The 26987-nt window shown below is 45.3% G+C and overlaps 3 protein-coding genes and 1 long non-coding RNA gene across 4 annotated transcripts; 1 reads left to right on the forward strand and 3 right to left on the reverse strand.

Annotated features, from left to right (window-relative positions):
* The first annotated feature begins 557 nt into the window (after positions 1-557).
* On the forward strand, positions 558-4629 carry LOC121270217 (zinc finger protein 723-like). The gene is made up of 2 exons (XM_041175532.1): positions 558-742; positions 2684-4629. The coding sequence occupies exons 1-2, from the start codon at positions 599-601 to the stop codon at positions 2984-2986; spliced, it is 447 nt and encodes a 148-aa protein (XP_041031466.1). The 5' UTR covers positions 558-598; the 3' UTR covers positions 2987-4629.
* A 1500-nt stretch (positions 4630-6129) lies between these two features.
* LOC121270215 (gastrula zinc finger protein XlCGF7.1-like) lies at positions 6130-8672 on the reverse strand. Its single transcript, XM_041175530.1, has one exon. The coding sequence runs from the start codon at positions 7814-7816 to the stop codon at positions 7070-7072; it is 747 nt and encodes a 248-aa protein (XP_041031464.1). The 5' UTR covers positions 7817-8672; the 3' UTR covers positions 6130-7069.
* A 2112-nt stretch (positions 8673-10784) lies between these two features.
* LOC121270471 lies at positions 10785-20718 on the reverse strand. Its single transcript, XR_005941552.1, has 2 exons — positions 20681-20718; positions 10785-11851 (listed from the first exon to the last, which is right to left on the reverse strand). It is a non-coding gene; the product is annotated as an uncharacterized LOC121270471 (long non-coding RNA).
* LOC121270468 (gastrula zinc finger protein XlCGF7.1-like) lies at positions 18506-20673 on the reverse strand. Its single transcript, XM_041175789.1, has 2 exons — positions 20633-20673; positions 18506-19730 (listed from the first exon to the last, which is right to left on the reverse strand). The coding sequence occupies exon 2, from the start codon at positions 19301-19303 to the stop codon at positions 18683-18685; it is 621 nt and encodes a 206-aa protein (XP_041031723.1). The 5' UTR covers positions 19304-19730; positions 20633-20673; the 3' UTR covers positions 18506-18682.
* Positions 20719-26987: the final 6269 nt, after the last annotated feature.

The raw sequence follows: 26987 nt of genomic DNA on the forward strand, positions 1-26987 counted from the left end.
CGACCAGGCAGAATAACAGACCTTTTCACCTTGTGTCCAGAACTGGCTGTGTGGAGATTTTCTCAGAGGGGCCTCAGTCACCATCACTGAGACTATCTTTATATTCCAGATTGTATTAATTTAATGGATTTAAATCAATGTCCCCAGAACATGACCCTGGGTCTCTGAATTACTGATCCAGTGACATTCCCACTAGGCCACTGTCTCCCCCTGGCCTCTTTCTTTGAGGTTGTTCCCGGAGAGAAGCCGGAAGCGGCGGATAGTGAGAGTGGAGAATGTTCATTGTTTAATATTCGGCTCTGGGGCCGCACTCGGGATTTGTAAACCCCGCCCCCCCCGGCCGGGGTTTATTAACCCGCTCCGGACAGTGACCTCTCACCTGACAGCTCACAATGCCCGGCTGATTTGACGGCAGCTCCGGGCCAAGGATCGAGAGGGGGCGGGACTGGAGGGCCGAACGATGAGCGGGGCGCTATCCTCATTCGAGGAGCCCTTGCGCAGGCGTGGTGCGGGTCTATGACTTGCGCATGCGCAGTGCGGTGCTGGAACCGAATGGAGGCGGTACAGTGGGTGAGAAATATCCCCGGGCAGGAGAGGAATGGAGCCGGTGGCTGGACCGGGAGGTTTCACAAACTCCTTCAGGAGGATTCAGACCCCCAATAAGAAGCTATCGGGCCCGCGTTTGCACCGAGGGGAAGATTCAGAAACACCCGGTGGAAGCCGCAAACCCCAAGAAGATCCTGTGGGTCCCGGGATCGCAGCTCAGGGGGAATTTTCTCCCTCCCTCTGGGTTCAGTTCAGCAGCCCCGGGGGATCAGACCGGCCCGCAGCTACTGCCCGGGGTGGGGGGAGAGAGAGGATTGTTGGGAACCATTCAAGAACTTAAACACCACAGCCTTCCTGCACTTTGAAGGGAAATTTTAGAAGCTGGAATGTTTAAATATTTAAATATACTTTATTTTTATAGACAGCAATGATTTAAATGGTTAGTGTGGCACCTTCTCCCCAAGCTTGGGAAAGAAAAACACAGGATGGCCGAGCGTATGCGACACATTCGGCCTCAACACTCCCTACCAGTGTTTATACTCCACTCGAACTTCCTCCCATCTTTTCTCATCTAAATCTACCATCATTACCATCTATTCCCTTCTCTGTCATATACTTGTCCAGATTCCCTTTAAATTCATCATGACTATTCACTTTAACCATTCCCTGTGGTAGTGAATTCGCACCAGTCTTTGGATTAAGACGTTTCTTCTGAAATCCCTGTTGGATTTCTTGGTGACTATCTTATATTGATGGTCTCAGTTTTGTTCTGCCCCCATTCTCTCTGTATCAAAGCCTTTTGGAAATTGCTGGAAATCCTCAGCTTCTGCAGAGAAACTTTTCACACTAAGCTTCAGCTGAAACAATTACTCTGTTTCCTTCTCCACAGACGCTGCAGGAACTCACCTGACTTGCTAAGGATTTTCAGCATTTTTTCTTTATATTTCGAATTTCCAGCATCAACAGGGATTTGCTCTTGTTTTATTGCATGTTTTACAGTGATTTGCAAAAGAAAAATTCTTCTGAAGTGGCCACTGCTGACAAGTCTCAGCTATCTGCCCTCAGTTACTATCCTGTACTGACAGGGATATATTACAATCACCAGGCTTGGCCTAAATAGCCAAGTGGTTATGGTACTGGGTTTGTAACCCCAAAATCAAGAGTTCAAATCTCACAATGGCAAACTATGAAACAATGTAACTTCATCTGAAACAGATGGAAACGGGTTTGTACTCGAAAGAGTTACGATCACCAGCTACCCTTTGAGGCAGTAATTCTGGCCGCCTTCTTGAACCTCTGCAGTCCATGTGGTGAAGGGGCTCCCATAATGCCAATAGTTTTAAGATTTTAACCCAGTGACATCGAAGGAACAGTGATATTTATTCAAGTTAGGATAATGTGCGGTTTTCTAAAGCACCAGCTGCTCTGGTTCTTCCAGATGTTGCAGATTGTGGGTTTGAGAGATTCTGTCGAAATCCTAGTTGAGTTGATGTTTAAAGTCCCTCTCCTTACCCCTCCTCCCCGACCTCTCCCTCTCCTCTCAAAGGCTGGAGCCTTATGTAGGCGCAGACCAGATATGAGCATACATACGAACATACGAATTAGGAGCAGGAGAAGGCCACTCAGCCCCTCGAGTCTATTCTGCTATTCAAACAGATCTATCTACCTCTGTCTTAAAAACATTCAAAGGCTTTGTTTCCACTTCCTTTTGAAGAAGAGAGCTCCAAAGACTGACTATCCTCTGAGAGAAAAATTTCTCCTCATCTCTGTCTTAAGTGGGCAACCCTTTACTTTTAAACAGTGACCCCTAGTTCTCCAGTCTCGCCTGTCAAATCTTTCTTCATAAGACAACCTGCCCATTCCCAGTATGAGTTAAGTAGACTTTCCCTGAACTGTTTCTAATGCAATTAGATCTTTCCTTAAATAAGGAGACCAATGTGTGTGTTCCATTCCGTGAAGGACATTAGTGAACCAGTTGAGTTTTTATGACAATCCAGCAATTTTCATGGCCACTTCTTCCTGGTGACAGCCCTGCAAATTACCAGATTCATTCAGCTCAATTTCACAACCTGCCTTTGTGTTGTTGTGGCTTCTCTCTCTCATGTTCCCCTTTTTCTATTTTCAATTCATTTTCCAGGTATTAGAAGAGGAGGAATTGCAGACAATAACAAACCAAGCATCGCATCAAAATATGACAGAGTCACTCGATACATCAGGATCTGAACATCATCAGCCTTTGAACATGGAAGAAAGAAGCACCATTCACAGTGGGGAGAAACCGTATATGTGTCCCGTGTGTGGACAAGGCTTCAGCCGATCATCTGGCCTGACAAGACACAAGCGCATTCACACCAGGGAGAAACTGTATAAATGTGGGGACTCCGGGAAGGGATTCAATTATCCAGTTGAGCTAGAAAGTCATCGACACACACACTGGTGAGAGACCTTTTACCTGCCCTGTGTGTGGGAAGGGATTCACCCAGTCAGCTGGCCTGTTGATTCACCAGCATTCACACCAGAGAGAGGCAGTTCACCTGCTCCGAATGTGGAAAGGGATTCACTCAGTCATCAGCTCTGCTGATACATCGGCATATTCACATAGGGGAGAGGCCGTTCACCTGCCCCGTGTGTGGGAAGGGATGTACTGATTTCTCTGCCCTGCAGAGACACCAGCGAGTTCACACTGACAAGAGAGAGTTTAAATGCTCTGAATGTGAGAAGAGCTTTAAAAGTCCACGCACACTGAGGGAGCACCAGTACCTTCACACTGGTTCCACACCGTTCAACTGCTCTCACTGCGGGAAGGGGTTCAGGACGTCCTTCCACCTTGTGGCACATGAGCCCGTTCACACTGGGGAGAGGCCGTTCACCTGCTCTGAGTGTGGGAAGGGATTTAATCGATCATCCAATCTGCAGAAACACCAAAGCGTTCACAGTGAGGAAAGACCTTTCTCGTGCCCAGGCTGTGGGAAATGTTATAAAAGTTCTGAGGAACTGCAGCACCATCAACATGTTCACTCTGACGAGAGACCATTCACGTGTCCTCACTGTGGGACTGGGTTCAAGTGATCAGGCGACCTCATTGTACACCAGCGAGTTCACACTGGGGAGAGGCCATTCAACTGCACAGTGTGTGGGAGGGGATTCACTTGTTTATCCCATCTCGCTTCACACCAACTTGTTCACACAGATAAGAGACCTTTTCAATGTTCTGACTGTGAGAAAAGCTTCAAAACCAGAAATGATCTGTTCACACACCAGCGTAATCACTCTGGGGAACGACCATTCAGCTGCACTGTGTGGGGGAAGGGATTCACTCGCTCATCCACCCTGCTGAGGCACCAGCACATCCACAGTGGGGAGAAGCCCTTCGCTTGTTCCATGTGTGGGAAGGGATTCACCCAGCTATCCAACCTGCTGAGACACCAGCAAGTTCACCAGTGATTACAGGGGTGGGATTCTGCTGTTAATCACATCCACAGCTGAACCATGTTCATTCGGATAGTTGGAGTTCATTTCATATTTAAATTGCCCGAATGGACTTTGTGTGTGCCCCACAACCTCTCTCATACATGTGTGAAAAGACCTTTACACCTGCAAACCTTGTCTTAAATGTAAATCACTCAGAAACTGTATTGAACTAAAGATGAACAATAAACAGATAACAGTCCAATCCTGAAGCTCTATATTGACAGGAGAAAGTCTGTTCTGTAACTTGAGGAAAAGGCTTGGTAAGCTCTGAATATTTGTAATTACAAGTAGGCTCGAGCTGTTTGTGAGATGGGCAGCTCAAAGCTGTTAATTTGTCAGATATTGAAGGAATTACTCTGAACGTAAACTCACCAATTGATAACCTCAGACTCTGCTCCCTGCTGTAATTAATACTCAGCATCCATTCGTGCTGATTTGCAGTGAATCACTGAATATCCTGTGGCGTCTTTGTTCCTTGTTTTGTGAAATAGCTCTCCCCATTAGTGCTGAACTGCTGGATAACTCTGATTACATTTAGACACGTCTAGAGAAGGTCTGTGTGACCAGATTTCACTGTGATTTGGAAACAATAAACAATGTTCATGGCCTGAATTGTGGTCTGGTATCCAGGTGATTTGTGAAGAAAGATTTAATTCACTCACTCAGCAGCTTGAGGGGAACCAGACTAACAAATGAACATAAGAAATAGGAGCAGGAATAGGCCATTTGGCCCTTCGATTCGGCTCCATCATTTAAAAAGATCATGGCTGATCACCTACTTCAACTCTACCTTCCTGCCCTCACCCCATATCCCTTCAATTCTCTTTGTACCCAAAAAACTATTGATCTTCATCTTAATTATACTCAGTGGCTGAACATCCAAAGATCTCCGGGATAAAGAATTCCAAAGATTCACAGTCTTCGAGTGAAGAAATTCCTCCTCATCTCAGTCCTAAATGTTTGACATCTAATTCTGAGACTGTTCTGCATTGCCCCAGGCAGGGAAACATTTTCACAGCATCTAACTGTTAGGCCCCTTAAGTATCACATGTCCCAAAAAGATCACCTCTCATTTTTCTAAACTTTGTGAAATTTGGGCCTAATCTGATTTGATAAGGATCCTGTTACCATGTCCCTAATAATACATTCAAGTGTTTTGCCTACAACTGATGTTAGGCTAACTAGCCTAAAGTTCCCTGTTTTCTCTCTTCCTACTTTCTAGAATAGTAAGGTTATGTTTGCTACCTTCCAATCTTTGGGAACTGTTCTAGAATTTGAGGAATTCTGGAAGATCAAAAACAATGCATCCACTATTTCTGCTGCTCCCTCTCTTAAATCCCGAGGATGCAGGTCACCTGGTCCAGGGGACTTGTCACAGCTTAGTCCCATTAATTTCTCCAGTGCTATTTCTTTCAGTTCCTCCTTCTCAGTAGACAAGGGGGTCTGTAACCTGTGTCTCTAAAACTGGTGCAGCTCACTAAGGACTTAAGCAGCAACCACTCTTCATTGATCAAACCCATTTTGATGGTAATTAAATGGTTTGATCCATTTTTTAAAACTTTTAGTAACATTGTACTTGTTAGAAAGTATCATTCAATTAACAGCTTTTCAGTAACAATCTATAAAATGTTGTTGAAACTTGTCTCTGTCTGGTTTTCCATTATTGCCGACATTTGATTAACAGCATTATGGCTCTTCGGATATTGTATTTTCGACCAATTTCTAACAAATGGCTCTTCCTTCAATGCAGGTTGCTGACCCCTACACTGAACCCTCAGTTGCCCATCACCAGAATTTTTCTGTCTTCTACCATGAAGAGAGATACAAAATATTTGTTTCATGTCTCTGCCATTTCTTTAGTCCCCATTATAACTTCCCCTGCATCTGCCTTTAATGGGGGCATGTTTACTTTCACTCATCTCTTCCCATTTACATACCTACAGAAGCATTTATAATCTTTTTTAACTCTTTGAAGTCAAGATTCATATTCTCCATTCACATTTAACCAAGACTGTTGGTTCTCAAGCCTGTGGTCTCGACCACTCCTAACACCAGTTGTAAGATTTAGGTCCGGGAGTCACAGATAACCCAAAAGGGGGTCCAGCTCAGAAGTGATTTTAAAGTAGTTTATTGAGAAGCAAGAGTTGTAAAATGATGCAGGAGTTAAATAGACAGGAAAAGCATATGAGCCGCGACAGATGAGAACGGTTTACCGGTCCCGGAGGATAAACGGACGAATGATGCAAGTGAACGTCAATCTCCGTAGCTGGTGGTGGCAGTCTCCTCTGAATGGCCAGAGTGTGGGTATCGGGGCGAAGCCAGTATGGATCACTTAGAAATCTTTTTTTGGTCTCGAGAACCTGTTTTAACCTTTACACAGGCACTTGGTTTACGTATAGGTCACGATATCCAATCGTATGAGGGTGAGAAATGTCTTGTTTCAGGGCCCGTGCTAGAGGCATGACCTCAGCAGAGATAATAGGCCTGTCCTGTGTTGTTAGCCAGCAAGCTGCTATGGAAGCTTTCTTCATGAGAGAAAGAGAGTGAGCTATTTTTATAATAGTCCATAAATTTCTGAAGATTTTCTAAGGTTATTAGATGGCAATTTCTTACAGTCTGTTACTTGGCTTGTTACTTTGACTTGTACCAGATGGAGGGGTAACATTTGGGGACTCTCGATTCTCCACCAAATCCCATTCCCCTTCTTTCTGGTGGATAATGGATGTGTCACTGTTTGTAAAGTGCAAGTCAGTAAGAATTGTCAACAAGGATTAATCAGCACTTTCTAATCAGAAATGTTAATCAGTGGACCTTTCAGACACTAAATTGTAGAGTTCGTACCAAAGATTAATTTAGGATTGAAGTAAAAGTTCATGATCTTGTTGTAAACTAATTTTTGAAGAGAGTTCCTGAATTATGGGGAAGGATCACAGACAGTGGTTCTTAAAGGGACACCGCAGCCCTGAAAACACCATCAGCTATAGATCCAGAATATTAATAATCCCTGTAATTATCAGAAGAAACAAGCCTGACCAATCAGTATGATCATAATTCAGGCCTGGTTGTAATTAACAGCATCCATAACAGCAGAACCCAACCCCTGCAGTGACTTGTGAATTCGCTCGTGTCTCAGCAATTGGGATGAATCAGGAAATCCCTTCCCACACTCTGAGCAGGTAAACAGCCTCTCCCCAGTGTGAACTCGTTCGTGTCTCAGCAATTGGCATGAATCAGTGAATCCCTTCCCACAAATGGAGCAGGTGAACGGTCTCTCCCCAGTGTGAACTCGCTGGTGTAATGCTAGATTGGATGACTGAGTGAACCCTTTCCCACACATGGAGCAGGTGAACGGCCTCTTCCCGGTGTGAACTCGCTGGTGTACAATGAAGCTGCTAGAATGCCTGAAGCTCTTTTCACAGTCAGTACAGCTGAATGGTTTCTCCCCAGTGTGAATTCGCTGGTGTTGCTGCAGGGTGGATGAAAGTCTGAAGCTCATTCCACAGGAAGTGCAGCTGAATGGTTTCTTCTCAGTGTGAACTCGCTGGTGTGACACGAGGTTGGATGAATTAATGAATCCCTTCCCACACACGGAGCAGGTAAAAGGCCTTTCACCAGTGTGAACCCGCTGGTGTAATGCTAGGTTGGATGAGCGAGTAAATCCCTTCCAACAGACAGAGCAGGTGAATGGCCTCACCCCAGTGTGGGTGCGTTGATGAGTTTCCAGCTGGGATGGGAAAGTGAATCCTTTCCCACAGTCCCCACATTTCAATGGTTTCTCCATGGTGCAGTGTCCATGCATCTCTCCAGGCTAGATGATCAGTGGAAGCCTCAACCACCAGAACCTTTGTACAGTGTCTCCCCAAAGTGAATGGTTCAATATGTTTTTCAGGCTGTGAAATTGGTTAAAGCTCTTTCCACAGCCAGTATACTGGAACACTCTCCCTCAGGTGTGTGTGTCTTGGTGCTTTTCCAGTCACTGATGTTTGAAATCTTCTCCCACAGAGCAAACATTTCACCTTCCACATTCAAAGACTGATGATATTCAGGTCCTGGTGAACTGAGTGATTGTCAGATCTTGACATGATAAAAGCAAAAAACTGTGGATGCTGGAAATCCAAAACAAAAATAAAAATACCTGGAAAAACTCAGCAAATCTGACAGCATCTGCGGAGAGGAGCACAGTTAACGTTTCGAGTCCGTATGACTCTTCACCAGAACATGTGACATGATGTTTGTTTTGAGTTTCCCGTCTGGAACGCCTCCCCTCCTAACCCCTTGTAAAGGGGTTTACAGAAGTTATCACTGTTAGACCAGGATTGAAATTCAGAACATTCTGTCTTCCGGATCCAGGATCGCCGCGCATGCGCACTGCTGTGCAATGCCGCACATAATTATGGTCGCGCATGCGCACCTTCCTCGTTGCTCTATAAAAATGGCGACCATCACCTGGGCCTGATCTCAGCCGCATAGCTACAAGTACGGGCTCGTTAACTGCTCATTCAGGGTTTGTCTCTTCCACGGGGTTCTTATGAAGTCTTTCAGATCACCCATCGGCTCTACTGCTCCCTGTTTACCCAGCGGTTCGATTACCTATGCTCGTGGTCATTCCTCAACCGCTCAGCAATGCACCTGCCCCAGTCACAGCCCGTAGGGCGCATGCTCCAATCACAGCTGAGCATTGCCCCTGCGCAGAGAGCTCCGGATCTGTTGATAGGGCACATTCTGCAACGCAGGGAATGCTGGGTTAGAGCCCCGCCATTTGTTGATCCTGGTCCGATTTCGATTGGAGCCATAAGGACAAGATATAAAATCACAAATACGGCAGTCAAAGTGCACGGGCTCTCCACCATAGTTCTGTGCTGAGTGTGACTGAATGGGTCAAGAGGGCACAGTTTTAAAGTAATTGGTTAATGAAGCAAAAGTGATATGAGGAAAAACCTTTCTCATGCAGCGAGTAAGGCCTGGATTGCACTGCCTGAGAGTGTGGTGGATGCATGTTCAATCTAGGTGTTCAAAAGGGAATTAGACTGTTATCTGAAAAGAAAGAATGTGCAGCGTTACATAGAGAAGGAAGGGGTGTGGCACTAGGTCCTTTGCTCATTGGGAGAAATGGTGCAAATACGATGGGCCAAATTGCCTCCTTCATCACAAAACAATTCTGTGAACAGCAGAACAAACCGCTACAATCAGATGTGAACTCACTGGAGTCTCAGCAGGTAGAGTGAACAAATATTTGTTTCTACCATATACAGAACAGTTCAACTGCCCCTCGCCAATAAGAAGTCATCAATTGTGAATCAAATACTTTAAACTTCTCAGGTTGGAATGTTAACATATGGGGAAACTCAGCAAATTCCTTCACACACGTGTGGAACCTGAATGGTCTCCCTGCTATGTCGACTGCACTCTAAGTAATTGGATTCACCGAATAAATCCCTTTCCAATTTCAGCTGGTGAACGATCTTTTATTGATGGGAATTGACCCATTAGTTTCCAGCTCACATGGAGAACTCAAACACTTCTGATAATGAGCTCCACATTCTCAGCATTCACCAGTGAGAGTAAAGCAAAACGATGTAGATTCTTGGAATCTGAATTAAAAGCCCAAAATGGTGGAAATATAATAATTATAAGTTAGTCAGCAATAAATCTAATATGCAATTTGGGAGCAATTTCTTTACCTGGGGGTTAAAGCATAAAATACTGAGCATATCTGGCAGCATCTGTAGTTTTGAGAAATGGAGTTAATGTTTCAAATCACTTCTGATAACATTTCTGATAAAAGATCATAGGCCTGAAATGTAAACTATTTCCTTAGGAGAGAGGTCAGTGACTAGAGGGGGCATAGATTTAAAGTGATTGTTAGAATGATTAGAGATTTCACGGGGTGGTGGTGGGGGGGTGGAATCAGCCAGAGGCTGCAAGGGGTCTGGAACTCCCTGTCTGAAAGGGGAGGAGATGCAGAAACTAGGGGGTCTGGATATGCACCTGAAGTCCCTTACCCTCCAGGGCTATGGACCAAGTGCTGGAAAATGAGATTGGGCTGGGTGACTCGTTTTCCATCTGACACAGTCACGGTGGGCCGGATGGCCTCCTTCTGTGCCATAAACATTTCTACAATTTCTGAATTTTCTAAACACCTGAAAGGCAGGAATGTGGGGAGAGGGTGGGGGAGTGGCAGGACGTGAATTACTCCTTAGGAGAGACAGCATAGACATGATGAGCCGAATGGCCTTCTTCTGTGCTATCAAGATTCTATGATTTAAAGATAGAAGTACTTACGGGCCAGGAGGAGACCATTCCATCCATAGTGTCCATGCCAGCAGAAACAGAACAATCTGGTCTAATCCCATGTTTTATCTCTTCTGAAGGTTGTGGCGCCTCAGATGTTTTTCCAAGTGCTCCTTTCTTTAATTCAAAGGGGGATTTTGCCTCCACCACCAGCTCAAGCAGTGATTCCCAGGTCCCCACCCCCGTCCCCCCACCGTGAGAAATAAGTTACTCCACAACTCTGCTCTAATCAATCCACCAATTAGGATAATTTGGATTGTTTAGTCAACCGTGGGTCAGACACTCTCACCTCTAAGTGAGAACATTATGAGTTGAAAATCTGATTGCAGGACGTGAGCACAGCAATCTGGGCTGGCAGAATACTCAGAGAGTGTGGCACCACTGGAGGTGCTGCCATTTGGATAAGATGTTAAACTGAGGCCCCCTCTGCTATTTAAAATGGATGTAAAAGATCACTATTTTGACAATGAACAGGGTTCTGTGCCCAGGCCAATATTTATTCCTCAACCAACATCACAAGAACAGATGATTTGGTCATTATTATGTTGCTGCTTGTGAGAGTTTGCAAAGTTTCCTACTTTACAACAAGAACTTCACTGACTGTAAAGTGTTTTGGGATGGTGGAAGGTGCTACATAAATGTGAGGATTTCTTTCTTCCTAAATCTAAGCCCCTGGTTATTGATCTCATTGCTCACGGAAATAAGTTCTCCCTATCCACAGTATCTAGGTCCCGCACAATTTTAATGCATCACAATTAAATTTCCCCTGAGCCTTCCCTGTTCCAAAGAATACAAACCCATTGTATCCAATCCTTCCTCCTCGCTCATTTTGATGTGAATAATGTTCAAGGGGAGCTCCCGAATCCTGTCCCCAATCTGATGTATCAGATCATTCCTCTCTGGATCAGGTTTAATGTTCACCAGCTGCTGTTGGTCCCCCAGGAAGTGGCCATTCTAATTCTGTGACTCGGAGCAGTTTTGTTGATATAGGGGCTTGACTGGAACTTCTTGTTTTAAAGTTTCATCATTCATTATACATTCGGCCTCAGCTACAAATGTGTGTCTTGTGCTTCCAGTGAAACAGAGGAGGGTTTTCACTATAAAGCAGAAATATTGATATTAACAAAAGCATGCAGGAGAAAAGCTCAGTTTCGGAGTGATGTTACTGCCACAGAAATGGAGAGCTGGGCTTCACGCATTAAAGCAGCAAAGTTTTGCTTTACTGGTTGAGCTCACCGGACATGCAGTAATTGCACATCCAAATCTCTTATTAGAGCAAGGCAAGCAGTGGTTTCCACTGGTGATTCAGTTTGCTCTGAATGCAACGGCAGAAAGGAAATCAACCATCACAAGTCCAGTGCTTCCTGCTCAGTCATCGATAACATCATTCACAACTTCCACTTCTTGCTGCACATCCATCCAGACATTGTGATCGAGACATTTTTTTCTCAGGTTTTGTTTCTGGATTTAATATTGACCTGCTTTGTGAACTCATTTTGAAATCAGATTCGCTTCAATCTCCAACACAAACTGAATTGCAAACCTGATGGACAAACAATGGAAAACGAGTCAGTCGGTAACACAAATCCCATGGTGCTCATTTTCAGATTCACCACATTCAGCTCTTAAACAAAAGGAAGGAATATTGCAGTGAAAAGATTTAGAAAGTTGTTGTTGCTTTATTTGTGACCCACTCACTCTGGTATTCCTCTGGGGAATGCAAGCCATGCTCATGGCACTTTGAGTGGCTCAACTGCACGAGGGGGAGGAAAAAGAGGGGAAGAGCAATAGTGGTAGGAGACTCGATAGTAAGGGGAACAGACAGGCGTTTCTGCAGCCGCAGACGTGACTCCAGGATGATTTGTTGCCTCCTTGGTGCCAGGGTCAAGGATGTCACTGAATGGCTGCAGGGCATTCGGAAGGGAGTGGGCAAACAGACAGAGATCATGGTACATATTGGGACCAATGACATAGGTAGAAAGAGGGATCCTGCAAGCAGAATTTAGGGAGCTAGGAAGCAGATTAAAAAACAGGACCTCAAAGGTGGTAATCTCTGGATTACTTCCAGTGCCATGCGCTGATGAGTATAGAAATAGAAGGTTAGTCCAGATGAATGTGTAGTGGAGAGATGGTGCAGGAGGGACATAGATTTCTGGGACATGGAACTGTTTCCGGTGGGACCTGTACAAGGCGGTCGGGTTGCACCTGAACCGGAATGGAACCAACATCCTTGTGGGAAGGTTTAAAACAGATTTAGCAGGGAGATGCAATCCTTAGAGAAGGTTCAGCAGGGGGAGATGCACAGCCAAAATTAGAAGAGAGCAAGTGAAGGCATAGAAATTATAGGCCAGTTAAGGCACAAGGGAGTTTGGCAAGGCTGGATGGTTTCTATTTTACTGCAAGGAGTCTGATGAATAAGGCAGATGAGTTGAGGACACAAATTAACACATGGAAGGATGATGTCATTGTTGTCACAGAGACATGGTTGATAGAGGAACAAGATCGGCAGCTCAATATTCTAGGATATAGGGTCTTCAGACAAGACAGGGATGGAGGTAAAAGAGGAGGGGGTATTGCAATATTGATCAAGAAATCAATTACAGCAATAAGGAGAGATGACATAAGACCATAAGACAGAGGAGCAGAAATTAGGCCATTCGGCCTATTGAGTCTGCTCCGCCATTCAATCATGGCTGATAAGTTTCTCAACTCCATTCTCCCGCCTTCTCCCCGTAACCTTTGATCCCCTTACCAATCGAGAACCTATCTATCTCGGTCTTAAATACACTCAATGACCTGGCCTCCACAGCCTTCTGTGGCAATGAATTCCATAGATTCGCCACTCTCTGGCTAAAGAAGTTTCTCCTCATCTCTGTTCTAAAAGGTCTTCCCTTTACTCTGAGGCTGTGCCCTGCGGTCCTAGTCTCTTCTACTAATGGAAACATCTTCCCCACGTCCACTCTATCCAGGCATTTCAGTATTCTGTAAGTTTCAATCAGATCCCCCCTCATCTTTCTAAACTCCATCAAGTATACACCCAGAGACCTCAAACATTCCTCATATGTTAAGCCTTTCATTCCTGGGATCATTCTTGTGAACCTCCTCTGGACCCTCTCCAGGGCCAGCACATCCTTCCTGAGATACGGGGCCCAAAATTGCTCACAATATTCTAAATGTGGTCTGACCAGAGCATTATAAAGCCTCAGCAGCACATCCCTGCTTTTATATTCTAGTCCTCTCGAAATTAATGCCAACATTGTATTTGCCTTCCTAACTACCGACTCAATCTGCAAGTTAACCTTTAGAGAATCCTGGACTAGGACTCCCAAGTCCCTTTGCACTCCAGATTTCTGAATTCTCTCCCCATTTAGAAAATAGTCTATGCCTCTATTCTTCCTACCAAAGTGCATGACCTCACACTTGCCCACATTGTATTCCATCTGCCACTTCTTTGCCCATTCTCTTAACCTGTCCAAATCCTTCTGCAGCCTCCTCGCCTCCTCAATCCTACCTGTCCCTCCACCTATCTTTGTATCATCTGCAAACTTAGCCAGGATGCCCTCAGTTCCTTTCATCTAGATCATTAATGTATAAAGTGAAAAGTTGTGATCCCAACACTGACCCCTGCAGAACTCCACTAGTCACCGGCCGCCATCCTGAGAAGGACCCCCTTATCCCCACTCTCTGCCTCCTGCCAGACAGCCAATTTTCTATCCATGCTAGTACCTTGCCTCTAATTACCATGGGCTCTTATCTTACTGAGCAGCCTCCTGTGCGGTACCTTGTCAAAGGCCTTCTGGAAGTCCAAGTTATCTTAGAAAGCTCCTCAAGTGAAGCCATATGGGTAGAACAGAAAAACAAAACAGGAGCAATCATATTGCTGGGAGTGTACAATAGGCCCCCAAACAGTCAGAAAGAAATCGAAGAGCAGATATGTAGGCAAATTCCAAAGAAGTGTAAAAATAATAGGGTAGTAAAAGTGAGCGATTTCAACTTGCCCAACATTAACTGGGTTAGTCATAGTTGTGATAGGTTTAGAGGGAGCGGAACTCATAAAATGAATCCAGGAGAGCTTATTAAGCCAATACGTAGAAGGTCCTACAAGAGAGGAGGCGGTCCTGGACTTAATATTAGGGAATGAAGCCGGGCAAATAGTAGAGGTATCCAGTGGGGGAACATTTTGCAGAGAGTGATCATAATTCCATTAGATTCAAGGTTGTTGTGGACAAGGGCAAGGATGGGCCAGAAATCAGAGTTCTAAATTGGAGAAAGGCCGATTTTAATAAGATCAGATATGATTTGGCCAGAGTGGACTGGGAGCAGCTACTTTTAGGTAAATCTGCGTCAGAGCAGTGGGACTCATTCAAGGAGGAAATAGGGAGAGTACAGGGCCAACATATTCCAGAAAGACAAAGGGTGGTACCAACAAGTTCAGGGAACCCTGGATGTTGAGGGATATACAGGATTGCAGGATTGGATAAAGAGAAAGAGGGAAGCTTATGGCAGATACTGAGGGCTCAAAACAGCGGAAGCCCTCTAGGAGCACAGAATGTGTAGCGTGGGAACTTAAAAAGGAAATTAGGAGAGCAAAAAGGGGGCATGAGAAAACATCAGCAGGTAAAATAAAGGAAAATTCAAAGTTATTTTACAAGTACATTAGCAGTAAGAGGATAACTAGGGAAAGAGTAGGGTCCATTAAGGACCATAGTGGCAGTTTGTGTATAGAGCCAGAAGACGTAGGCAGAGTTCTAAATGAATACTTTGTGTCGGTGTGCACAAGTGAAAGGGACGACATGGGTATGGAAATCAGGCAGAAGGACTGTCATATAATTGAAGAAATTAGTATACAAAGGTTCTGAGTGGTCTGGCAGGCTTAAAAGTAGATAAATCTCTGGGCCCAGATGAAATGTATCCCAGACTGTTAAGTGAGGCAAGGGAGGAGAAAGCAGGGGCGCTGGCAATCATTTTCAAAACCTCTCTTGCCACAGGAGAGGTGCCAGAGGACTGGCAGACAGCCAAGGTGGTACTGTTATTCAAGGAGGGAGGAAGGGATAAACCAGGGAACTACAGGCCAGTCAGTCTAACCTCAGTGGTGGGGAAACTATTGGAAGCAATTCTGAGGGTCAGAGTTAATCTACACTTGGAGAGGCAGAGATTAATCAAGGACAGGGAGCATGGTTTTGTTAAGGGGAGGTCATGTCTAACCAATTTGATTGAATTTTTCAAAAAGGTGACCAGGAGTGTAGATGAGAGCAATGCATTTGATGTAGTTTACTTGGATTTCAGCAAGGCATTTGATAAGGTCCCGCATGGGAAACTGATAATGCAGGTAAGAGTTCCTGGGATCCAAGGCAATTTGGCAAATTGGATCCAGAATTGGCTGAGTGGCAGGAAGCAGAGGGTGATGGTCGAGGGGTGTTTTTGTGACTGGATGCCTGTGTCCAGTCGGGTTCCACAGGGATCGGTGTTGGGTCCCTTGCTGTTTGTGGTGTATATAAATGATTTAGACTTAAATGTAGGAGGGTTGATCAATAAGTTCGCAGAATACACAAAAATTGGTGGGGTGGTAAACAGTGAGGAGGATAGTCTTAGATTACAGGAGGATATAGACAGGCTGGTCAGATGGGCTGATCAGTGGCAAATGGAATTTAATCTGGATAACTGTGAGGTGATGCACTTGGGCAGGACAAACAAGGCACGGGAATACACGATGAATGGTAGGACCCTGGGAAGTACCGAGGATCAGAGGGGCCTTGGTGTGCATGTCAACCAGTCCCTTAAGGTAGCAGGACAGGTAGATAAGGTGGTTAAGAAGGCATATGGGATACTGGCCTTTATTAGCCGAGGCATAGAATATAAGAACAGGGAGCTTATGCTGGAGCTAAATAAAAAGCTAGATTATTGTGTGCAGTTCTGGAATCCGCACTATAGGAAGGATGTGATGGTACTAGAGAGAGTGCAGAGGTGATTTACCAGGATGTTGCCTGGGCTGGAGAGTTTTGGTTATGAGGAAAGATTGGATGGACTGGGGTTATTATCCATGGAACATAGGAGATTGAGGGGTGGGGGCATGATTGGGGTGTATTAAATTATGAGGGGCATAGGTAGGGTAGACAGGAAGGAATGTTTTCCCTTGGTGGAGGAATCAATAACCAGGGGACCTAGATTTAAGGTAAGGGGCAGGAGGTTTAGAGGGGATGTGAGAAAGAAGTTTTTCACCCAGAGGGTGGTGGGAATCTGGAACTCACTGCCTGAAAGGGTGATAGAGGAAGAAACCCTCATAACATTTAAGAAGTATTTGGATGTGCACTTGTGATGCCATGGCATACAAGGCTATGGGCCTAGTGCTGGAAAATGCAATTAGAATAGTTTGGTACTTGTTTGAGCGCAGACTCGATGGGCAAAAGGGCCTTTTTCTGTGCTGCAGACCTCGATGACTCTAAATATTGCCTCTAGGGAAGAGTGACCATAATATTATGGAAGTTTATATTGTGTTTGAAAGTGATTTAGTCAAGTCATAGAGGTCTACAGGAGGAGGAAAGGAGGAGGAAGAGGAGGAGGAGAAGGAAGAGGAAAAGGTGAAGGAGGAAAATGAGGGGGAGGAGGGAGACGAGGAGGAGGAGGAAGAGGAGGAGGAGAAGAAGGAGGACAACAAAACAATACTCTTTCCATCATTCATGAGGTATGGACTTCACTGGCTAAGTCAGAATTTATTGCCCATCCAAACTGCCCTTGAGAAGGTGGTGCTGAGTCACTTCCTTGAACCGCTGTAGTCCATGTGGTGTAGATACGCCTACACTGCTGCTAGGGAGGGAGTTCCAGCATTTTGACCCACCGACAGAGAAGGAACGGCGATATATTTCCAAGTCATGGAACTTGGAGGGGAACTTACAGGTTGTACGTTCTCATGTGTCTGCAACCCTTGTCCTTCCAGGTGGTAGATTTGCAAGTTTGGAAGGAGATGTTGAAGGAGCCTTGGTGAGTTGCTGCAGCGCATCTTGTAGATGATGTCACTGTGGATCGGTTGTGGAGTGAGTGAATGTTGAACATGGTGGATTGGACACTAGTCAAGCAGGCTGCTCCGTGCAGGAGCGACACTCATCCAGGGAATTGGAGAGTATTCCATCACACTCCTGACTTGTGCCCTCTAGGTATTGGGGAGGCTTTGGGGAGTCAGGAGCTAAGACACACTAATCAGAATTCCCAATCTCGACCTGCTCTTTTCACCACGCTGTATCTAGGGGTTTTCCAGTTCAGTTTCTGGTCAATGGCAATCCCTAGGATGTTAATAGTGAAGGATTCAGTGATGGTAATGCCATTGAACATTAATGGGAGATGGTTAGATTCTCTTGTTGGAACTAAAGTAACTTGCCACGTGTCAACCCAAGTCTGAATGTTGTCCAGGTCTTGCTGCATTTGGACACGACTGCTTCAATATCTGAGGAGTCATGAGTGGTGCTGAACATTGTGCAATCATCAGTGAACATCGCCACTTATGACCTTCTGGAGGGAAGGTCATTCATGAAGCAGCTGAATATGGTTGGGCCTAGGACACAACCCTGAGGAACTCCTACAGTGATGTCCTGGGACTGAGATGATTGACCTCCAAAAGTCACAACCATCTTCCTTTGAAGAAGATAAAAACAGATCCCAGTGAACATGATTCAGTCCTGGATGTGGTTAACAGCAAAACATAATCATAGTAGTTACTTGTGAACTCACTGGTGTATCAGCAGGTGAGATGGCTGAGTGAATCTCTTCCCACACACAGAGCAGGTGAATGGTCTCTCCCCAGTGTGAATTCACTGCTATACAATAAGTTGAGGTGATTGCTTGAACTCAGTCGCGCAGTGAGATCGTCTGAACAGTATCTCGTCAGTGTGAACATGTTGCTGGTGCATCAGTTCCCTGCAACCCTTATAGCACTTCCCATAGTCTAGGCATTTAAAAGGTTTCTTGACAGTTTTGAACTCGCTGATGTGTCAGCAGGTGGGATGGCTGAGTGAATCTCTTCCCACACACAGAGCAGGTGAATGGTCCCACAGTGAGAGCACCTAAACAGTCTCTCATCAGTGTGAACACGTTGATGGGGCATCAGTTCCCCAGAACTTTTATAGCACTTCCCACAGTCTGGGCATTTAAAAGGTCTCTCATCAGTGTGAACTCGCTGATGTGTCAGCAGGTGGGATGACTGCTTGAATCCTTTCCCACACACAGAGCAGGTGAACAGTCTCTCCCCAGTGTGAGTGAGTTGGTGTAAATTCAGGCTGCTGCATTGAATGAATCCTTTCCCACATACGAAGCAGGTGAATGGTCTCTCCCCAGTGTGAATGCATTGATGTGCAGTGAGGGCTGATAACTGCCTGAAACTCTTTCAACAGTGAGTGCAGCTGAATGGCTTCTCCTCGGTGTGAATTCGCTGATGTGACAGAAAGCTGCATGATTTAGTAAATTCCTTCCCACACACAGAGCAGGTGAACGGCCTCTCCCCAGTGTGAACTCGCTTGTGTGCATTGAGGTTGGATGAAGACCTGAACCTCTTTCCACAGAAAGCGCAGCTGAACGGCCTCTCCTCAGTGTGAATTCTCTGGTGTGAGAGCAGTTTGGACGACAGAGTAAATCCCTTCCCACACACGGAACAGGTGAACGGCTTCTCCCCTGTGTGAATTCGCTTGTGTAACGAAAGACCGGATCGCCCAGCGAAATCCTTCCCACACAAGGAGCAGGAGAATGGTCTCTCCCCAGTGTGAACTCGCTGATGTGCACTGAGGTTGGATGAACATGAGAACTTCTTACCACAGTAAGTGCAGCTGAAAGGTCTCTCCTCAGTGTGAACTCGCTGGTGTAAAAGTAGGTGGGATGACAGAGTAAATCCCTTCCCACACACTGAACAGGTGAATGGCCTCTCCCCAGTGTGACTGCGTCGATGGTTTTCCAGCAGGTATGGATAATTGAATCCTTTACCACAATCCTCACATTTCCATGGTTTCTCCATGAACCTGGCGTCCTTGCGTCTCTCCAGGTTGGACAATCAGTTGAAGCCTCAGCCACACACAGAACACATGTATGATTTCACCCTGCTGTGATATTTTTTCAGGCAGAATAACTGGTTAAAGCTCTTTCCACAGTCACTACACTGGAACACTCTCACTCGGGTATATGTGTGTATCTTGGTGCTTTTCCAGTCACACTGAATTTTGAAATCTTCTTTCACATGCAGAAGAGAGAAATATTTCTCCTTTCATGGTCACGGGATGTGGGCTTCACTGGCTGGGCCAGCATTTATTGCCCATCCTTAGTTGCCCTTGAAAAGGTGGTGGTGAGCTGCCTGTTCAGGTTGTGATGAATCAAATGGCTCTGTCAGTCCTTGATGTGAAGTTTAGTTTGAGTTTCCTGTCTGTAAATCCTCCTCTTCTAATACCCTGGAAAAGGAATTTACAAAATTAATTCAAAACAAACAATTCTAGTTTCTGTGGGACATTTTTCCTCTCATCTACTCAGAGCTATAAATCCCTGTCCCACACACACTCCCTCATCCCTAGGCTGGAATCCAAACCTATTGCACCATCTTAAGTCTCCACTCTGATCTTCCCCCCAAGCACCCCTCACCTCCATCCCAAACTGGCTGAATTCAGTTTTCTGTCCTGTGTGCAGAGTGAGAGTAAAATCAACGAGTCAATAATTTTCTCTCCTGGTCACAGGCCCCTGAAGTTCCACCCACTCTGTGTTGCATTATCACAATGACCACACATGTGCTCTGCTCGCCGCTGAAACATGAAGACCACCAACATGGGCATGTTCCCGGGAAAGGCTGCATTTATTTGTGCCACAACACCAGGGGAAGGACAGTGTCAGACGCGAAAAGTCAGAGATGGTTTTAAGTGCAGCTGGTATCTTAGATCTCATTTTACCATTTGCTGCTGGACTGATATTCTAAATTAAGTTTTGAAATACAAGCTGAAATCTGGTATCAGGGAGTAAATTAAAACACAATCATGTTCGAATTGACTGTTCTCCATAATCTTGTCAGTCAAATTCTCATCAGAAATACATCAGGGGATTGTATTTTAATAGGGCTTTTCACAGATGCTATAAAATGACTTAAAAAAAAACATATTCTTGAGTGGATAAATAATAAATAACGATATTTAATAAAACAACCACCCAATGTGGGGTTCGACACTCTGACTCTGGGTTTCTGATCTCCATTAACCACTAACTGGATCCACAAAGTGTTTCCAAACCCTCCCCGTCCAGCTGCTGGCTCCATTGCTCCCTCCCCCGGGCTTGTCACCGCGGGGTAAACACGGGGCCTGGGGCCTACCCCAGAAGTTGATCCAGTTCCGAGTCCAGCCACAATTTCCATTCCTACCCTGTGCTCACAATCTCCTCCCTCCTCCCAAACCGTCCGCTCCTCCTCACTCCGTCACCATGACTGACACTGAGCATGCTCAGAGCGCACACCCACACTGCACCTGCGCACTGGGAGCTGGGCTCACCGGTTGCCGCCAACTTGGGAGAGGAAGGCGGGCCTTGTTCAGAACAAAAACAAAAATAACTGGAAAAACTCAGCAGATCTGGCAGCATCTGTGGAGAGGAGCACAGTTAACGTTTCGAGTCCGAATGACCCTTCAACAGAACTAAGTAAAAATAGAAAAGATGTGAAATATAAGTTGGTTTAATCCTATCTTATATTTCAACTTTTTCTTGGACTCGAACGCAAGTTCTGTCGAAGGGTCATGAGGACTCGAAACGTCAACTCTTTTCTTCTCCGCCGATGCTGCCAGACCTGCTGAGTTTTTCCAGGTAATTCTGTTTCTGTTTTGGATTTCCAGCATCCGCAGTTTTTTTGTTTTTATCTCTGGTTTAATCCTTGTTCAGGAAGCCGGGCGCATGGGCGGCCATCTTGGTGAGGGAAGGGAGGTTGAGGGCGGGGCTTCCTCCCAGGTGACAGGCCCGGGTTACCCGGGCAACCGGCCGCCGCCATCTTGCGCTGAGTGTTTTCCATCCGGGTCTTTAGTGGAGGACAATGAGCTGGAGTCAGTTTGAAAACTGTTCAGAGGAAGGTCTGAAATCAGATTTACATCCAGATCCCTGTAAGGACAATAAAGTTTACATCAATTATGTGTTTAAAATGAAATCAGAATGCTCGAAATACTCAGTTCTGAAGAAGAATCATATTGGACTGGAAATGTTAAATCTGTTTCTCTTTCTTCACAGAAGCTGCCAAACCTGCTGAGGATTTCCAGAACTTTCTGTTTTCATTTCAGATTTCCAGCATCCACCGTATTTTACTAAAATTATGTTTCTTTGAAATTTTGTTGGGTTAGTTAAGGGTAAAATAATTGTTACCATTTAAATGTACAAATCAGTGATATTTATTTGTGTAACCGAGAGTCGGCTGTTCAGGAACAATGTCAGAAATCACTTCACAGAAAATATAGTGGAAATCTGGAATTCTGTTGAGATTCAGACAATTGAAAATTTCAAAACTGAGATTGCTGGACGTTTGTGAGGCAAGAGAGTATTAAGGGTCATGGAATCAAGGGAGATGGATGGATTTAACATAAAAATCAGGCATCTGCATACTAGAGCTCAGTATCTGAGGTTGGACTGATTCTGATTGTATTTTGAAGGTAGTGTTCATTTCATGTTTCTTTTGTAGATTTGCACGAAGTGAGATACAGGGAAGAAACTGGAGAAGAGGGTTGGTGCAATGACACTTTTTGTCTGATCCCAGTTTTCACTGAGGTAGGGTCTGTAGTGTTTCCATTGATGAGGATTATGGCTTGGAGAAGGATCTAGGATAATACTTCACGTTTGAACTTGTAAATGTCTTTTTTGAAGTCCAAAAAGATCAAGGACAGTGGTTGGTGCTGCTACTTGCATCTTTCTTGGGTTTTCCACGCAGTGAAGATCATGTCTGTGATGTCTCCCAATGGGGGAAACCACACTGTGACTCTGGAAGGAGCTTTTTGGCCACGAAGAGAAGGTGATTGAGGAGGTTCCTTGCAATGAATTTCCCCGTGGCAGGCAGCAGGGAGTCTCCTCTGTAATTACCACAATTAGACTTGTCTCCCTTCTTGAATATCTTCACAATCTGAGTGTCCCCAGGGATCCCCCATCATGGATCCCTCTTCGCTAGTGAGGAATATGTGGCTATGCAGCCGGGCCAGGAGTATAACTCCACCATGTTTCAGAATTTCAGCAGGGATTCCATCTGCTCCAGAAAATCTTGTTGTTTTTCAGCTGTCAAATAGCTTTTTCATTTTTGCTGTAGACCGTGGGAGCGCTGAGACTGAGCAGGACAGGGTATTGAGGAATGGAGTTGTGGATGTTCAATTCAAGAAAGGCAGTACAAAAGCAACATCCTCTCCCAAGCCAACTCACCCAGCATCGCGGGGCTAATCACTCAAAACCAGCTCTGCTGGATGGGACATGTTACTCATATTCCTGACACTAGACGCATAAAGCAATTGCTCTACTCGGAACTCAGTCACAGCAGGAGATTCCAGGAGGACAGCAGAAATGCTTTAGAGATCTCCTCAACATGCCTCTGAAGAGATCAAAATATCCCCACCAACTCCCTGGATTTTGAGTGGTCAAAATGGAGAAGGCTCATTCGGGAAGGCACCACATTAAAGTTTATTGCAGAAAATAAAAGCTCATGGTGTAGGGGGTAACATATTAGCCTGGATTGAAGATTAGCTGGCTGGGAGAAAACAGAGAGTATGCATAAATGTGTCTTTGTCTGATTGGCAGTATGTGATGACTGGGGTCCCACAGAGGACTGTGCTGGGACTTCAACTTTTTCCAATTAAATCAATGACTTTGTTGAAGTGAGCAAAGGTATGGTAGCTACATTTGCAGACAACACAAAGATAGATAGGAAAATATGTTGTGAAAAAAGCATAAAGAGTTTTCAGATGGATATAGATAAGTTGAGTGAGTGGGCGGGTGGAAGAAATGTGGGAAAATGTGAAGTTGTTCACTTTGGCAGGAAGAATAAAAAAGCAGAGAATTATTTAAACAGAGGACTGCAGAAATGCAAGGTGCAGAGGGATCTAGGTGTTCTCGTGCATGATTCACTAAAAGTTAGTATGCAGGTCCAGCATATAATCAAGAATGCTAATAGAATGCTATCCTTTATTTCAAGAGGAATTTAACATAAAAGTAAGGATGTTATACTTCAGTTATATAGAGCAAGGTACTGGTGAGACCATGTCTCGAATATTGTGTGCAGTTTTGGTCTCCTTATTTAAGAAAGGATGTAAATGCATTGGAGGTGGTTCAGAGGAGGTTTACTAGATTAATACCTGGAATGAGTGGGTTGTCTTATGAGGATAGGTTGGACAGACTAGGCTTGTTTCCACTAGAGTTTGGAAGAGTGAGGGGTGACATGATTTAAGTATATAAGATCCTGAATGGTCTTGACAAGGTGGACATGGAAAGGATGTTTCCTCTTGTGGGTGAGTCCAGAACTAGGGGGCACTGTTTAAAAATTAGGGATCGCCCTTATAGGACAGAGATGAGGAGAAATCTTTTCTCTAGGAAGGTTGTGCGACTTTGGAACTCTGCCTCAGAAGGTGGTGGAGGCGGGGTCACTGAATATTTTTAAGGCGAAGGTAGATAGATTCTTGTTAGGCAAGGGAATCTCATGTTATCGGGGTAGGTGGGAATTTGGAATTCAACACAAACAGATCAGCCATGATTTTATTGAATGGTGGAGCAGGCTCAAGTGGCCTAATGGCCGACTTGTGGTCCTGTTTCGTATGTTCAAGTACATCGAGACTATTGGTCGGGAACACGCAGAGGTGAAGTTGAAGCATCTGAGAGAACGCACGACTCTGCAAACTACCCATCTACCCAACCCTTCAGGCAGCACCTGCCCCGCATGTGACAGAGTCTGCAGATCAGGCATTGGACTTATCAGCCATTTCAGAACACATCAGATCAGAGTGGAAGCAAGTCATCCTCGATCCTGAGGGACTACCTGAAAAATAGAGAGTCAGGACAGATCCAGGAGGTTGGCCTTCCTTCCCGGTGACAGGCCCAGGTTACCCCAGCTGCTGGTTGCCAGTTGAGTGAGGAAGGTGGGGCTTGTTCAGCAGGGTGCATGGGTGGCCATCTTGATGAGAGGACATCAGGACTTCACGGTACCAGTGACCAGGAGAGAAAATGATTGATTCATTGATTTTACTCGCAGTCTGCAAACAGGAAGTGGCAAACTGAACCCAGCCAGAGTGGAGGGAGAGAAAAAACTGGGGATGGAGGGAAGAAACTTAACTGGATTCTGCAGAGGCAAGAGGGAGAATGTGTGGGATGTGGAGCAAAAATAAAAAGCGTTCCACAGAAACTAGAATTGTCTGTTCTGAATTTCTAACCTGGACTTACAGTGATGACATTTGTAAACTCCTTTCACAGGGCATTGGAAGGAGAGGATTTACAGACAGGAAACTCAAACCAAACATCACATCAAGATCTGATAGAATTACTCAATGCATCTGGACCTGAATATCATTGGCCTCTGAATGTGGAAGGAGAAATGTTTGTCTGTGAGAAAAGATTTCAAACACCAGTGTGATTGGAAAAGCACCAAGACACACACGTCCGAGTGAGAGTGTTCCAGTGCATTGACTGTGGAAAGAGCTTCAACCAATTACACTGTCTGAAAAACATCACACCTTTCACAGTCAGGAGAAACTGTACACTGTTCTGTGTGTGTACAGGGCTTCAACTGATCATCCAACCTGGAGAGACCCATGGACACCCACACCATAGAGAAACCCTGGAAATGTGGGGACTGTGGAAGGGGATTCACTTGGCCATCCCAGCTGGAAATCCATCGACGCAGTCCCGCTGGGGAGAGACCGTTCACCTGCTCTGAGTGTGGGAAGGGATTCAGAGAGTCATCCAACCTGCTGACACACCAGCGAGTGCACACTGAGGAGAGACCTTTTAAGTGCCCAGACTGTAGGAAGTGCTATAAAAGTTCTGGGGACCTGATGTCCCACCAACGTGTTCACACTGACGAGAGGCCATTCAGGTGCTTTCAGTGCGGAACTGGGTTCAGAAAATCATCTGAGTTCACTGTACACCAGCGCACTCACACTGGGGAGAGGCCATTCACCTGCTTCGTGTGTGGCAAGGGATTCATTAATTCATCCAACCTGCTGAGACACCAGCATATTCACTCTGATATGAGAACTTTTAAATGTTCTGACTGTGAGGAGAGCTTTAAAAGCAACAATAATCTGTTGAGACACCGACGCACTCACACTGGAGAGAGGCCCTTCACCTGCTCTGTGAGTGGGAAGGGATTCACTCGGTCATCCAACCTGCTGAGACACCAACGAGTACACACTGGGGAAAGGCCCTTCACCTGCTCCGTATGTGGGAAGGGATTCATTTGTTCATCCCATCTGCTGAAACACCAACGCACTCACACCGTGGAGAAGCCATTCACATGCTCTGTGTGTGGGAAGGGATTCACTCAGTCATCTAACCTGCTGACTCACCGGCGAGTTCACAAGTGAATGAAGAGGCTGGATTCTTCAGTTATTGCTGCTGTTAATCACATTGAGGACTGAACACTTGGGTTAATCCTGAGGTGTGTAAGAAATGTTTCCCAGCTGCTCTCTTCCATGGTTCAGAGCTCCAAGACACAGATAAGAAGGCACCTTTACAACTGTTTTGAGAGTCAGGAAGAAAAACGCCGAATACTGGAAATGTGCTGTCAAATTAGAGATTGGTGTAAAACTGTGATCTGTTCCTGACTGAAAGTGAAATGACAGCTTTAAGTCAGAAACTGATTGTGGTAATTACGGTATGAGGATTTAGTGTTGTGTGGTATTTCTGATTCCACCAATGTAAGGTTGCAAGTTACATTTGGTGACCATGAAACTATCATAGATTGTTGTAAAACCCATCTGCTTCACTGACGTCCTTTAGGGAAGGAAATCTGCTGTCCTTTCCTGGTCTGGTCTACATGTGACTCCAGATCCACAGCAATGTGGTTGACTCTTAACTGTCCTCTGATGTAGCCTTGTGAGCCTCTCAGTTCAAGGGCAATTAGGGATGGGCAACAAATGGTGACCTTGCTAGTGACGCCCACATCCCATGAAAGAATAAGGAAAAAAATTATATAGAGCCTTCAACACAGTAAGACATCCCAAGGTGCTTTACAGATGATGAAAAGCTTGGTCAAAGAGGTAGATTTTAAGAAGTATCTTAAGGGAGGTGGGAGAGATTTAGAGAGAATTCCAGAGCTCGGGACCTTGGCAGCTGAAAGCATGGCCACCAATGGTGGAGTGATATATGCGGATGGCAGTGGGGGGAAGGAAGGGTTCAGAATTGGAGGAGCGCAGGGACTTGAAGTGTCGTAGGGCTTGAGCAGGGACCAGAGACTATCTGTCATGGAGAGAGTGGCTGCTTTCATGGAGCCCACTGGCCCTGTGTTTACAGAATTAGATCAGCCATGAGCTTATTGAATGGTGGAGCAGGCTCGAGGGGCAGAATAGCCTTGTCCTGTTCCTATTTCATATGACCTAATGAAGGTTGGCCTGTTCAGTGTTCGGGCCATCTTGGTGGGGGAAGGGAGAATGGCTGGAGCTTCAGCATCCCAGTGACCAGGAGAGAAAATGATTGAGGAGGGAGAGTGTTTCATGGAAACTAGAATT

Source organism: Carcharodon carcharias, chromosome 27 (genome assembly GCF_017639515.1).
Source record: "Carcharodon carcharias isolate sCarCar2 chromosome 27, sCarCar2.pri, whole genome shotgun sequence".
NCBI classification, from domain to species: Eukaryota; Metazoa; Chordata; class Chondrichthyes; order Lamniformes; family Lamnidae; genus Carcharodon; species Carcharodon carcharias.

Coding starts and splice junctions, on each gene's coding strand:
- LOC121270468 (XM_041175789.1), bottom strand. CDS start 19,303: ATGGAGAAACCATGGAAATGTGAGGATTGTGGTAAAGGATTCAATTAT.
- LOC121270215 (XM_041175530.1), bottom strand. CDS start 7,816: ATGCATGGACACTGCACCATGGAGAAACCATTGAAATGTGGGGACTGT.
- LOC121270217 (XM_041175532.1), top strand. CDS start 599: ATGGAGCCGGTGGCTGGACCGGGAGGTTTCACAAACTCCTTCAGGAGG. Junction 743..2,683: donor GCAAACCCCAAGAAGATCCT/GTGGGTCCCGGG, acceptor TTCATTTTCCAG/GTATTAGAAGAGGAGGAATT.